The 14,001-nt window shown below is 41.2% G+C and overlaps 2 protein-coding genes and 1 non-coding gene across 6 annotated transcripts; 2 read left to right on the top strand and 1 right to left on the bottom strand.

Moving 5' to 3' along the window:
* Positions 1-3: 3 nt before the first annotated feature.
* Positions 4-5,110, bottom strand: prdm9 (PR domain containing 9). Of its 3 annotated transcripts, none has more exons than XM_006790934.2 (7): positions 4,941-5,110; positions 4,522-4,690; positions 4,348-4,431; positions 2,867-3,144; positions 2,712-2,779; positions 2,389-2,579; positions 4-2,234 (listed from the first exon to the last, which is right to left on the bottom strand). In XM_006790934.2, exons 2-7 carry the CDS (start codon positions 4,616-4,618, stop codon positions 247-249), a joined length of 2,706 nt encoding a protein of 901 aa, XP_006790997.2. In that variant the 5' UTR covers positions 4,619-4,690; positions 4,941-5,110; the 3' UTR covers positions 4-246. The 3 variants fall into 3 exon arrangements, with proteins under 3 accessions (XP_006790997.2, XP_006790999.2, XP_087700910.1); XM_006790936.2 differs by having other exon boundaries at positions 4,522-4,637; XM_087844784.1 differs by having other exon boundaries at positions 4,522-4,637; positions 5,061-5,076.
* Positions 5,111-5,310: 200 nt separating this feature from the next.
* trnag-ccc (transfer RNA glycine (anticodon CCC)) lies at positions 5,311-5,381 on the top strand. The gene has a single exon. It is a non-coding gene; the product is annotated as a tRNA-Gly (tRNA).
* Positions 5,382-6,648: 1,267 nt separating this feature from the next.
* fbxw10 (F-box and WD repeat domain containing 10) lies at positions 6,649-12,682 on the top strand. 2 transcript variants are annotated; one of them, XM_035907901.2, is made up of 12 exons: positions 6,649-7,259; positions 8,151-8,303; positions 8,463-8,593; positions 8,739-8,846; positions 8,947-9,053; positions 9,188-9,391; positions 9,539-9,660; positions 10,414-10,568; positions 10,679-10,821; positions 10,908-11,066; positions 11,245-11,474; positions 11,556-12,682. In XM_035907901.2, the coding sequence occupies exons 1-12, from the start codon at positions 6,701-6,703 to the stop codon at positions 11,954-11,956; spliced, it is 2,472 nt and encodes an 823-aa protein (XP_035763794.2). In that variant the 5' UTR covers positions 6,649-6,700; the 3' UTR covers positions 11,957-12,682. The 2 variants fall into 2 exon arrangements, with proteins under 2 accessions (XP_035763794.2, XP_006791000.3); XM_006790937.3 differs by having other exon boundaries at positions 11,176-11,474.
* The last annotated feature ends 1,319 nt before the right edge of the window (positions 12,683-14,001 follow it).

Raw genomic sequence — 14,001 nt, 5'->3', positions numbered from 1 at the left:
TGGTTACGTTGGTTGTTGTTTATTTTTTTAGTGCAGTTTGACACTCAAAGACAAGTATTTGTTGGTGTTTTTCCTTTTTTAACTGGAAAAAAATTAACTAAATGCTTTACAAGAAAAATAAAATAATGTTATGTACAGGACATTCAATAAGTCATCAAGTAAGCAAGCGGGAAAGTGCAATTTAGTTCACATTTAAGCTCCTGTATTTCGTTTTAATTTAAAGTCTTCAAAAAAAATGCGATTAGACTAAATGTGCATCTTCTGATGGTGTCTCCTGAGATGATAGTTTCGGGAAAAGCTCTTCCCGCACTGAGTGCATTTGAACATTCTCTGTCCCAAGTGAAGCATCTGGTGAGCTTTGAGACTCTGCGGTCGGCTGAAGCTTTTGCTGCATTCTGGGCAGCTGTACGGTCTCACCCCCGTGTGCTTTCTCTCGTGTCTCTTTAGATCTCCCGACTGCCGAAAGCTCTCCCCGCAGTGGGTGCACAGGTAGGGCTTCTCCCCGGTGTGAGTCCTCAGATGTACGTTGAGCTGACCGACGTACGAGAAGCTTTTGCTGCAGTGAGGGCAGCTGTACGGCTTCTCGCCCGTGTGGATGCGCTGGTGCTGTTTCAGACCGTAGTGGTTTGTGAAGCCCTTTCCGCAGTCGTTGCACAAGTACAAAACCTTCACTTGCCTGAAGCATGTGTGAGATTTGAAAGCTTTGGCAGTCATACAGTTCTTGCCACAATGAGGACACGTATATTCTTTTTCCCCCTCCTGTTCCTCCAGCTGATCCGTTAGGCTGTCCGACTCGCAGTGTGAAAGATACTCGACGGGATGGTGCCTTTTAATGTGTTTAATAAGATAGCTCTTCATGGTGAAAGAGAACTGACAGAAGGAGCACGGGAAGAGCTCAGACGTGCAGTGATACTTCATACAAGCGTTGCTCTTCTGATGCTGTTTAAGGTTACTAGGTGTAGTGAAGACCTTACCGCAGCGATCGCAGCTATAAGATTTGGCCTCTACATGTACCATCTGCTCGTGCCTTTTCAGGAAACCAGACTTATTAAAGGTTGCTCCACACTGGCCACATCTGTGCTGCCTCAAAGTGCATTTATGTGCTTTGAGGTCATCTGGGTTTCCATATGTTTGTTTACAGCGATTGCAGCTGAACCATTTGTATTTTTTTAACTTCCCATTTCGGACAGAAGCCGCCTCTGGTTCAGCGGAGCTCCTCGCAGGCTGAGCAGGACTGGTAGCTCTTCGTTTAGGCGCAATGAGCTTAGTTATGGCAGAAACTCTGAATCTAGCTCCAAATCTCTGAGGCCTCTGAGAGGGAGGATTCTGGACCGATTCAACGCTTTCACCGTCAGGCATTACATCGTCTTCGTTATTTTCAGCTGTGCTCTCCTCAGAGTGATGTTCATTTATGTGCTGCTGAAGGTCGTCCACTGAGGAAAACGCTAGTGAACATTCGCCACAGCTGAAGGGCAATATGTCCGAGTCTTCTGGATCCTCGTTTGTTTTTGTTTTACTCTGTTTCTGGTGACGCTGCAGGTGTCTGGTCAGGTCATTGTACTGACCGAAGCATTTCTGACAAACAGCGCAGACGTACGGACGTATCCTCTCATGGACAGTCACCTTGTGCTTTTTGAGGGATGATTCCTTTGTGAAACTCTTACCACAATCTAAACAGTTTGACTGGAGTGTTTCTGACTCACCTGCACAAGACTCGGGAGCCTCAGTTGTATCCATAGCTTCTTGTTGGTTCTCATTTTCATTAATTTCTTCAGATACAACTGAATCTCCTGCCTTTAAAAGTTCTGACTCTGGCGTTACACTCTCTTTGTTGCTGAGGACTTGCTTCTGATTGGAAGCTTTTCCTACAGCCTGCTTCCTATGAACTAACTGGTGTCTGATTAAGCCAGATGCCTGGCTAAAGCTTCGCCTGCAATATGGGCAGCAATAGGGGCGTTTGTTGGAGTGAACACAAAGCTTGTGCCTCCTAAGATGAGGTATTTGCTTGAATGTCTTGCCGCAATCGTCGCATGTTTTAGATTCAAGAGGATCAACAGACAGTACCACCAGTGATCCTGCAGCACTGGAGGCGTTATTTTCTTCATCAGCTACTTCAGCACTTTCAGGCTGTGTGTGAAAGTATTCTGTGTGTCGCTGGAGGAAGGCTTTGGTGGTGAAAGACAACTGACAGTGGGCGCACAGGAAGATCTGAGTTGTACCGGATACAGTACTCTCTGCATTTTAGGAGAAAAAGGCGAAAACATCAACAAAAAAACAAACAAACTATAAATCTAATTTTTAAATAACACAGTCAGGAAGATTTTACATGACTATCGCTCTTACAGCAATCACTTGTATGGACTATTGAGACTAGTAAAGTAAGGGTACCTGTTGCATTCAACTTCAAATACCACATCTGGGCCCAAGGATCACTAAAGTGGGCATGAAGTTTGCTGCTGGGCCACACCAAGAGCTCATCTCCAGTATTTATGGTGCGACAGCAGTGAAAGAGGATGCTACCTTTGTACTGGACTGCCAACAGATTTGCCTCATCTCTATGACGGGCATGGTTGACATACCTGTGTCAGGAGGGAGGGGGGAAAAAAAAAAGCATTTTCTAATAATGTACAAGCGGTACAAACTGTGATTTATTTTATAGAATATAATTAATTTTGTAATTCAACAGGAAACAACAGAAAAGAATTCAATACCTCATCCAGTTTGAGTATGATTCTTTGGCAGCATCAATGTAGTCATAGTCATCCTTATCTTTGTAAATCTGCAGTAAATTGGAATATTGTCACAAAATACACACAAAGAACAAAATATGCATCAAGGGGTTTGGGTTTAATACATCCCAGCTCACCTCCCATGAGAAGTCACTTGCCATGGCAATCTCCCTTGTTGTCACTTCCCCCTCAAATGGTCCAAAATGCATTCCAGGAGACACTGCAGGCCCATAATTTAGGACCCCAATCCCTGCACTGGGAATACTAGATCTGCCTATCATCAGGCCAAAAGGCAGAGTCAGGAGGGCCCTCTGCACGATGCCCATGTTTGTTGGAAAATCGAGAATAAAAGATGGGCCATTAATGTTGTCAGGATCACTCTGGTCCTGGAAGAGAGTCAGGCAATCCTCGCAATCTATAAAAATGTAAAAACAAGGGTAAAAAAACGGAAAAAAGCTTATCTGGGGTAATTTTACCACAGTGACAAATTATCAGTCAAATAATGTCATTATTATTATTAAATATTAGTAAATCCTTGAATGAATGTGTAAACACTGCAGATATTTGTGTAGGTTAGCTCCTCATGGGGAGGACCACTGCTAAGTCATCCATCTAACACATTCTACAGTTCAGCTGTAGTTTACAAATGACAAAAATGTTTGGCTCAGAAAGACATGTACTGATCTACAGGTGTGTCCCTATTAAAATCTAAAGAAGATATAACCAGACAGAGAGGTAAGGTTAATGGGATAGAAAACTGAAGTGTGTAAGTTTAAAGACTACTGAATAAGACCATAGCAAAACACTTTGACTTAGTATTATATTTACTTAGCAATGGTCCTGGAGTTGTGGTCAGAAGTTTTGACACACTTATTACGGGCCTGAATGTCAAGTTAATTTTTGACTTTTAATATTTCTTTGAGTCTGTGAAGGTTCTCAGTCATCCAGGTCATCATAGTCAAAGGAGCTTGCAAAGAAAAGCGTCTGGACTTCTTTAAGTTACTTAAAGACGTTTCACCTCTCATCCGAGAAGCTTCTTCAGTTCTAAGGTCAAATTGTGGAGAGTCCCAGATATAAACCTAGTGGGAGTATCCCCCCACAGAGGGACAAAAGGACCCCCTGATGATCCTCTAATCGCCTGAGCCAAGGTGTGAAACTGGGTGTGGGTCCCAATCAGCCAGAGTTTTGGGTGAGTTCATTGTGAAACCTGGCCCCACCTTATCATGCGAATTCCTGAGGTCAGATGGCCCAGGATGTGAGTGGGTGTTAAGGCGTCTGGGAAGGGATCTCAAAACTGGATTATAGATGGCAGAGAGTTGGTGTCGTAAACCACCGCCTCTGTTCAAAGATGGTCGCTCACAGTGGAAGAAGCCACGTATACCCTTTAGATGTATAGAAGAAGCCATCTAGAAGCCATCTATGTCCACTGTGAGCATACATACAGGTTCAAATAAATCCCTACCCCCCCCCCCCCCCCCCCCCCCATTTAGTTAAATGCCCTGTAGCATGCTCGGCCAGTCTCTTTTGGTAGCGATGAACAGGCTTGTGGCATATTTCTGGCTGGTTATTAGCTGTACCTAAACTGCAATAGCAAAAGAGTAAACATGGGTTTGCTTACAAAAACCATCGTCACCATCGGGGTTTTCTCCCTGCCCCACAGTTTCCAGTAACTTCTGTATTGGCGTGTCTGCTGGCTCTAAAACTGGCATCACAAGAGGAACAAAGAAACTATTTTAAAGGCTATATTACAGCACTGAATGTCAACGTTATTTGTAATGTCATTATAGTGTACCTGCAGGGGGGTTGTTTTCAATGGGAATGCACTCCTCAGTTACAACCACCTCTTCGGTTGTCTCAACCCACTCCACGCTGCTGCTTCTGTCCGTCATGAGTAAAAACTGTGGATAGCTGGTGGAAATGACCAGTCTTTACGGCAGTTGCTTACACAGGATGCATGCACACTGTCAAAAACATAGTAACATGAAGCTACAGCTAGCATTAGCTAACATTATCTCAGCACGTTAAACCTCTTTAGCCTTTAACATTACAGCTATACTACTAACACAGACGAAAAAAGGACCAGTGGCAAAGGTACTATCAAATCAGTCTCTGATAGCTAATAACGAAAATGTGGCTATCACAGCACAAAACATGGCAAATGGCATTAATGCATGTGTAGTTAATAATATATAAAAAATAGAACTTTTGTACCAAGCTGACGTTCAACGGCTATATTTCTGGAGTTGTTTCGTAACTACCGTCCAAAACACGAAAGATTAAGCTGTTAGCGCATGACGCTTCACTAGAAACCACAAACTAAAGTATCCGTACCCTAAGCTACGGTACCCCGGAAGAAAATAGAGCACACTTTCAGAATAAGAGTAAACGTTTCCTTCTTTTCAAATAAAAGTGGCAACGTTTTTCAAATATGTGCTGTTCTTCTACTATCGCTTCCTTTTATCGTTTTCACATATCAGTAATATGTAAGGCGAGCATTCATAAACAAAAATACACATAATGGTCCACAACTCGACCAAGCTTCACTCCGATAAATTGCTTTCTATCAGCCCAGTAAACAACGGCGCCGCTGGTGTAGTGGTATCATGCAAGATTCCCATTCTTGCGACCCGGGTTCGATTCCCGGGCGGCGCACGAATGTTTTTGTTTTCCTCCGAAATAGACTGCAAAGCTCACCTTAAGATTAACCATTTCATGCCCTCAACATTTATATACCCTCCCAATATGCTTTGGGTTAGTTCTGAACTGGGCTATACATTTTTTCAGACCTCTTATTTACAATTGCAACTCTCCTGAGCCATATTATGGAAGTTTGAATTATAGAGGCAGCTAGGTGATCTCAGGTGACCGAACCTGTTGCAGAAGGGCATGAGTGTGTATATAGTGTGTGTATACTGTAGACTATATTAAGAGTGAAAATACATTTTTTAATTTTAGGTTCCCTCCTCCTTTTCTGTGGTATACCCTTCTGGGTTCTCTACATTTTTTACACTCTATTTTTTTTGCGGAAAAAACCTTTATTAATCTTTGAAGATGTATTTGACACTCTGAAAAAACATTATCACAAGAGTTCAATACACTTGGAGACTTTTTTGATTATGCTTATTTATTTCTGAATGTGTTTGTTTGGAAACAAACAAACAAACAAAACAAATAGAGGCAGACAGCCCTTTACACTCAAATTAAAACCACTTTAACTTAATCACCTTATCCTAATCGCATGTATGTCTTTGGATTGTGAGAAACTCCACACAAAGCCACCCAGCCACCGTCACTGTACCACCCTTGATTTAATTTGAGCTCATTTTCTTTATAAAGACACTTCATTTTATTATTAAACTAAAATATTTCCATTTTACAGAGTTTTATTTCATTTCTTTTTTTTTTTAAACTTGAGGTTTTTACTCCATAAAATTTTGATTTCACATTATGTTTTCCTGTTGTTTTTTATATTCAAATTTAATTGAGCTTCTTTTCATGTTTAATCAAGCCATTTTCTTTGTCATATTACAATTCATTTTACTGAATAGTTATAATTTGTTTAACCAATTTTTGTTTTGAATGCTGTAAAACGGTAATTTGCCAACGTCTGGGATAAGAAAAGTACATTTTATCTTATTATTTTACCTTATGTTTCTGAAAGGAAAACAACCAACACAGCAGGAACAGCAATAATAATAATAATAATAATAATAATAATAATAATAATAATAATAATAATAATAACAATAATCCAACACCTCTGTAAATCAGTCCAGGACACACTAAGCATTTAAATCTTAAAGGCTGTTGGATTTAGTGCCCACCTTGTAGTTTTATGTACCTAATAAACTGTCTCGCCTACAATCCCGCGCGAGCATCCATTCAGCTGCCGACGCGCTGAAATTGTTGCATGGCAACCAGTTGAATTGTCTCTGCACGTTTGTGTTCGTTGTGATGTTTAAAGACGAAAAATGTTGCCTGGCGCGGACGTGGTGAATGTAAAGGAAACTACTGAAAGCGTCGACATGAAGTCTGTTAATGCCTCGGCAGAGGAAGTCAGCACCAAAAGAGCGGAGGGATGCGTCAGTATGTGCGGTATATGTCCGACCTGCGTCTTTGCCTCCAATCCTCCGGGTTCCAGTCGGTGTCTGTGGAAGGTGTCGGATGAGTTCAAGAGGAGGTTCGCGCTGACGCTCCTTTTACGCTGCAGGAGCGTCCAAGTCCTCGAGAGCATCCAAGGTGTGCTGCGTGGCGCGACGTCGTGGACGCTGCACACCTACGCTAGGTCAAGAAGCCCCATCACACCTCAGGAACACCCTTTCCGCTTTTCCCATCAAGGTCACGTTGGAAAACCCCTGGGAGTGAACGTGAAGGAAATCTTGAAGTGGTTCAGCAGCAGTCCGGACCTGGTCAAGTCAAGCTACGTTTGCCGTATTTTTTCACTGTGTGACTCCGAACTTTTACGGATGGTCGCCAACTTAACCAACGTGCTCCTGATCAGACAGAAAAGTGGATTCCTGGAGTTTAATGGTAAGATCTCAGGAGTGGGAAAGGACTTTGTTTCAACTGCACTGCAATTCCCGCTACGGACCACTAGAGGCCACCAACGACACATATACAGTTATAGAATATATACAATTATAGTAAAACAAATTCTTGTTCTATAAGCTTTGCGTTACAAGGGTTGTCTTCTCGCATAATGACTCCAGTGTTAGTCTCCATATAGTTATCGTTTAGCTCAGGGTTACCTTACTTAACAGAAGTCTAATCACATCGCTGCCATTTGGAGCCATTTAATAAACATTCCTCTACAAATATGCCATCTGGGCCAATTGGTGGGTTGGTCCAGCTAAGGTGAAGCACTGTGGAAAGAAAAGAAGGCTGAGAAGGTCTGTACATGTAGATGGGGGGGGGGGGTTATTGGACAAGGATGTTGAATATGGAGCTGCTAGGCAGAGGAAAAGAGGAAGACCACAGAGGAGATTCATATTTGTAGTGAAGGAGGACACGGAGAGAGAGAGAGTTGAGATGATTTGCAGAAAAAGAAGATGATTTGATAATGCTTGAGGAAATTAAACCCATTTGCAATTTTGAGATGAACTGTTACTAGTATTGTATTACAATAGCCCCCCCCCCCGAGCCATCTTCTTGTATCATATACAGATTTTATTTAATTCTGTTTTTATTGATGATTTAGATTTAGTTATTGCATTTTATATGGATTTCAAATTATTGATATATTTACTTTATTGTATATTTGTTTTATTTTATTGTGATATAATAATAATAATAATAATAATAATAATAATAATAATAATAATAATTATTATTATTATTAGCTGTAGGTTATATTTAATTTTGGGACACATCAAATTAATTTCCTAGTTTTTGGGATATATAAGGTATGTCTTATCTTTTCAGTAAGTAACCACAAAAACAATCATGACAACCAGGAGGAGTCTGAGGACCCTGCTCTAATGGTAGTGCCGGGATCCTCCAAGTCTGTGTCTGGGGTCAGCCGACACAGAGACTTCATAAGCTGCCTACCTGTTGATCTGTCCAAGAAGATATTAGGCAAGTCTTTGCATACTACTGTACCACTGCAGCCTGAATTTGTGAAGTGTGCCGATATGTCCTTAAAGTAAAAATTTCAATGTCACTTATGTCTGCATTTACTAAATATACAGTAAATGTTAAATTGAAAAGGTGCCATGCCGTATGTGTGTTTTGTAGGAATGTTAGGTGAGCATACTTTGATTCATTGCACGGCAGTTTGTCAACACTGGGAGCTCCTTGCGAAGGAAACCATGGAGGAAATGAAATTCAGAAGAAATTTTCAGGGCCAAAGTATTTCCATGATAGAGGTTGAGATTTTTTTTTTTTTTACATTAAATGATATAAATATTTATAGTGGTTTTAATTAATGAAAATACTTTAAAAAAAAATCAGACTTCTTTAAAATAATTTTAAAAAATCTGATCAGTTCTAATCTTTTTTTTTCTGTTACAGGGGTGCAGCAGTGTTAATTTTGTGAGTCCTACTTATGCAAACATTGTTGAAATCCCTGTACCAGTAAAGGATGACAAGGAAGAAGATATTTATTCTACTGTCCACAAGGTTTCACAGAGTCGTACCCTCTACACAGTAAACATCAGCTTTTGGAATCAGCCGGAATATTCAACACAGTGATTGCGTGTTTATTTGATTGGTTTTGCAGCTCAAGCCATTTAACTCCGCTTATGCAAACATCAGAACCACAGCAGTGCAAATGGAAGAGCGAAATGTTTACTGCGGTGCATATTTTACCAAAGTGCTGCTGGACAAGTGAGTGTTGATTTCCCTTTATTTTATTTTATTATATTTCTCATAGTGCCCAAATAAGCTCTGAAAACAGGAATGAGAAAATGTTTCTACTGGTACAGCTGATGTGATTCAGAGGTGCTTATGTGTTTTTGCAGCGAAGATCCTTATCGGGTGTTGGACTATAGAGGAGGACTGCTGCTGGCCACCGGCTCAAAGGACCGCTTGGTGCGTCTGTTTTATGTGTCATCAGAAACAGAAGACGTGTCGGTGCTGAAAGGACACGTCGGAAGCATTCGGGCAGTGCTGCTCTGTGAGGACAGAGATCTGCTGATAACCGCGAGCTTTGACGCAAGTATCAGGTGAAAAATCATCTAATTTATGAGTAGAATTCTGTGAGTAGGTAATAACTGATTATGCAGAAGATGCTGACGACAATGCATTTGCATGAATGAATCTGATTTAATTGATTGTGTTTTGAAGCTTTCCTGTCATCATCACACTTTCAGGTGTTGGAATTTGAAGACAGACCGGTGTGACATGACGCTGTACGGTCACACTGGCACCGTCAACTGTCTGGATGCTGATGCTGATAAACTTGTCTCAGGAGCTAAAGACTGTGCAGTTAAAGGTAAACAGCCACTGATCGGTATACACCATCTTTACATGAGCTCACATTTTCATGAGTAAATATAACCACACGTTGTCTTTAATAGAAAAAACAAAAAAAACAAAAAACACACTTATCACATATTTTCAATTTCCTGTTGAGAAATTGTCTTTTCTAAGAAGCAATTCGTATGTCTTATCTTAATCAGTGAGTTTCTTTTAGGTATTTTGGATAAACCCAAATGCAAACCAACCATTTAAGACATACCTGCATTCATATTTGTGGAGAAAAGATTATATGTCATCTAAAATACTATCAGTGTTTCTTTTAATTATACCCATCTTCAACTGGACAATAATGCAGCATCTAAGCTGCTAGCCAGCGTTTGCATGTCACTCTCATTCTCGCTCTCCTTTACGAGTTTCCAGTGAATTTCCGTCCATTTAAATTTTTTATATATAACATATCAAACCTTCCACGGCTGGGCTGCTGTGTACATAGCAGAGCTACTGAGACCTTAAAACAGCAGTGGATCAGCTGATCAGGGTCTGTGAGCTGCGGTTTCTTTTAAAGAACTGCTGAGTTTTTATAGGTTAGATTTTCCTGAATCTTTCTCCCATTATTTTTATTGTTTACATCTGTCCTGTGGATGGAAATATGTGAATTGAAATCAGTGTAGTCTATGTATATTGTCATGTTTTTACCCTCAGAAAAAAAACTTCCTGTTAACATTTTCATATGTAAGCAAGCTGAAATGAACCATTGCTTTTCCAGTGTGGTGTCTGCAGACCGGGAAGCCTTTTAATGGTTTTAATTTCAAGCACCCCAGTCCTGTCCTATGTGTAAAGGTCAGCAAAACTACTATCTACAGCAGCTGTACACAGGGCCTTGTTAAAATATGGGACATGGAAAATGCAGCACTCCTCCGGGTGAGAAACATTTGTGGAAAATCAAATACAGAACACTTTGTGTCGTCCGAAGCTGATGAAACATTTCCGTTTTTCCATATGTTGTTCATGGATGTCCCATCTTCCACAAGACAATTGATGCCCACAGGAGTGCAGTGAAGTGCCTGTTCCTTGACGACTGGCACCTTCTATCTGGAGACTGCACTGGCAATGTCATGGTGTGGAGCATCAACCATAATGTTGAGAAGTGTCTTATAACATTCAGCCACCAAAAGTAAGCATGTAACCTCTGAAGCTGCCATGTAGAACAATGTAAATGTGATCTTACTAGGAATACGGGATGTTCTGATTGTTCTGCAGGGAGGTAAAATCTCTTACGCTGCTCTACCTTCGTGTTATTACTGGCTGTGTGGACGGAAAGATTCGCATATTTAATTTCCTCACTGGTGATTGTTTGAGAGAGATCACAGCAGAGACCGGAACAGGTCGTCTCCTGTCCCTGCACTTCCTTGACCAAAGGTGAGTCGGATGACTCGCATGAGCTTGATTATTTTTTTTCTTATTACACAGTTTTTCTTAGTGCGATCTCTAGCTTGATTTTATACTTTGTCTCACTAATGTTCCTTAGTATATTAGTGAACACGATATACAGCGTGAAGCTCTTCCAGTTTGCCAAAGTGTTCTGGGATTATGCCAGTTCCTCACGGGGAGACCACTGTGATGTGATGCCACAGGATAGTTTGGTTTCTGAGAAATCTGCAGCTTCTCTCAGAAAGTTTCCTCTTTCCGCTCCTGCGGGAGATCACGTGGCACAGTTGCCTTCAACCACCCAAAAGATTCACAGCCATAACTGTATGAAGCCAGAGAGAGGTGAGCGGCTTCACCGGACCCACATCCTGTCCTCCTTCATTAAATGCCAAATACAACGTAAGCATGCTCAAGATGGAAGAAAAAATATACTTTAAAATTAGTTGATTTGTGTTGTAAGTGAATTTTTTTCCTTCGCAGCCAGAGTGTGCAGTGAGATTGCTAAAGTGAAGCTCAGCGAGAAGGCTGCAACTGAACGGATAAAGAAGAGAGGCCTTCATCATCCTCTGACACGGGACTTCATCCACCTCCGGGTTAACACTATCCTGAGGTCTCAGTGCACGGAACAAGTCAGCATCAACACGGAGAGCAACGCTAGACTGAGAGATTTGTGGGGTCCTCACACAGCTAAGGCTTCTCTGCACTCATCTCCAAAACAGAGCATGCGCATGCGCTCACTGCAGGAAACGCATGATGGTCGTCCCAGCAGGGCCAAGACCTGTGTCCCAGTTGTGAAACGAACTATCACTGAACATATGACAAACAAACCACAAGGCAGACAGGTTTCCACTGCCCCTAGGGACACAAAAAGAACCTTATAGTCTTTACACACTCAGGCCAATCAAAAGGTGGCCATAGATTTATCAATACATCTTCATAAGATCACAAATAAATCCAAAATGTTACATATAAACTAGTCCCAGTTTATCCAGGATGAACTCTTTAAGTGGAAAGGATTCAGACTGCTCAGTGACACTGGTGGAAGCAAAGAGGGAGGTCACACAAAGCACTGACCAAAAACTGTCCAAGAGGCATACATTACAAAATGTGCATCAATAAATGTTGAGCACTGCACAATACATGCTTTGCAGATTTGTTTATCCAATGAACCTTACCTTGAAATATGTTGTTTCATTAAAATTCCACTAGAGGTCAGTATTGTATCATGTGACAGGTGGTTGAACAGCGACAAAGGCATATGGTTCTGCAGTATGCTTGAGTTTTTTGTAACAATTACATTTATCATCACTTTAACTTTCTTAAATAATTACATTTTGTTTCCTTTAGAAATTTTTCAGTTTTTGCATACTTTTTATGAAGGTTGAGTTAATGAGAAGAGGAATTATTTCTAACTTTAATTTGGTTTTGTACTTAGACTGTGTCAAAAAAGTAGACGTTTTAATAGTAGTTTAGTTTTTAAAGGAATTAAAACCAGTGAAACTATGAAATTCTCAGATTCCAGCAGCTTATTATACTTTCACCTGTCACTCACATCACCACTGGCCACTTTAGTTTATCAGTCTCAAAGAAAAAATAAAATAAAAAAATAAGCAACATATCTTTGTAGTCTTTTGAAGCACTACAGAAGCTACAGAGGTAAACCAGCTGGGTGAGCTGGGTTTGTCCTATCCAGAGAGACCTTTCACCCTGCCACCTGCCCTCTAGGCCATGGTGCCTCGAGGGCATCATTAGAAGTCACGAGGGCTGAAGATCAGGGAGAGAAGGTCCTCTGCTTTAAGAGCAGCGGCACAACAGCTGGGCACCTTTGAATAACAAAGGGGTTATGAGGAGAACGGTCTTAGTAACACTTTGGGGAATCTCTTCTTTCATGAGCGCACTGCAGATAATTTGATTTGGTCTGCAGAGAACTGGGGAGAATGGCGCTCCCTTCGTTTTTCCTGCTGCGCTTAACCGAACCCCCACAAGCTGAGTTTAGGTTCATCAGGCAGCACAACCCCCCTTTTGTTTCATCAGGTACGGAGCCTCTTGTTGAGAAGCGTCAGAGCTGCAGGGGTGGATAACAAGCGTAAAATCAAAACAAAGTTAGAAAAGAGGAAAGTCTTCATGCAGGAATGCTCCCAGACCTTTGAGCTAGCCCTAGAGTTTGCTTGGGGAGAGGAGGGTACAGGTTTATTTATGCACGAGGAGAAGAGGGAAAGAAATGATATGTAAGACGCTCAAAGTTAAAAAGAAAAAAAAAAGGTTGGAAGTGGGGGAGAAGGCAACAAAAGGCAATTCAGTGTGCCCCAGCTGACATCAGTCTACATGGATCTGCATCTCCAAAGGTGCATATTTGCATCATAGTTCATTTGTCAAATTAATTTTTCAAATGTTGTCATGCTGTGTCAGCGGCAGGTTTGAGCTTCCAACTTCATCTTGAATAGTACCATCTTTGCAGGCCAAGTCAGTCATGGTACAGAATGTGATTAAGAAAATCACATTCTGTTTTACTTTTGTATTTGCATGTAACTCAGACGGGTGGCTGCCTTGCCCCGGAGCCAGTCAGATATCGCTGCGTTACTAAGTCTAGCAATATGGGCATCAGATGCTAAAGCTCAATGAATATGCAAATCACGTCATTCTCATGGGGAACTGAGTCATGATAAAAATGGTTTCCAAGTGACATACAACCATGTACTGCTGAATCTAAAGAAAAAAGAAGGAAGAAAAGAAAAGTTGTTGGAGAATGAAATTTGGGGTTAAACAAGGATCTTTATGAATAAGTTCAAGTTCCAACAGAGTAGTGACATCAACACATGGGAGCGATGACAAGTGCCTTGATCTCAGGACAGCTTTAAATGCCAGGCCACACGGCCAGCGCTCTTTCCAACCGTCCCCTGTTAGCATCCAACGAAGCCAGGCTGGA

This window comes from Neolamprologus brichardi, chromosome 8, assembly GCF_056152115.1.
Source record: "Neolamprologus brichardi isolate AB-2024 chromosome 8, ASM5615211v1, whole genome shotgun sequence".
Taxonomy (NCBI): Eukaryota; Metazoa; Chordata; class Actinopteri; order Cichliformes; family Cichlidae; genus Neolamprologus; species Neolamprologus brichardi.
The sequence above is the reverse complement of the archived record's forward strand: the minus strand, read 5'-3'. Positions and strand labels throughout refer to the sequence as shown.

What these genes read in the sequence shown, in the direction of transcription:
- prdm9 (XM_006790934.2), bottom strand. Translation starts at nt 4,618, where the DNA reads ATGACGGACAGAAGCAGCAGCGTGGAGTGGGTTGAGACAACCGAAGAG. An exon ending in TGAAAACAACCCCCCTGCAG is followed by an intron (nt 4,432 to 4,521) that starts GTACACTATAAT and finishes TTGTGATGCCAG; the next exon opens with TTTTAGAGCCAGCAGACACG. An exon ending in TTTGAAGTTGAATGCAACAG is followed by an intron (nt 2,235 to 2,388) that starts GTACCCTTACTT and finishes CCTAAAATGCAG; the next exon opens with AGAGTACTGTATCCGGTACA.
- fbxw10 (XM_006790937.3), top strand. Translation starts at nt 6,701, where the DNA reads ATGTTGCCTGGCGCGGACGTGGTGAATGTAAAGGAAACTACTGAAAGC. An exon ending in AAAGTATTTCCATGATAGAG is followed by an intron (nt 8,594 to 8,738) that starts GTTGAGATTTTT and finishes TTTCTGTTACAG; the next exon opens with GGGTGCAGCAGTGTTAATTT. An exon ending in ACCAAAGTGCTGCTGGACAA is followed by an intron (nt 9,054 to 9,187) that starts GTGAGTGTTGAT and finishes GTGTTTTTGCAG; the next exon opens with CGAAGATCCTTATCGGGTGT.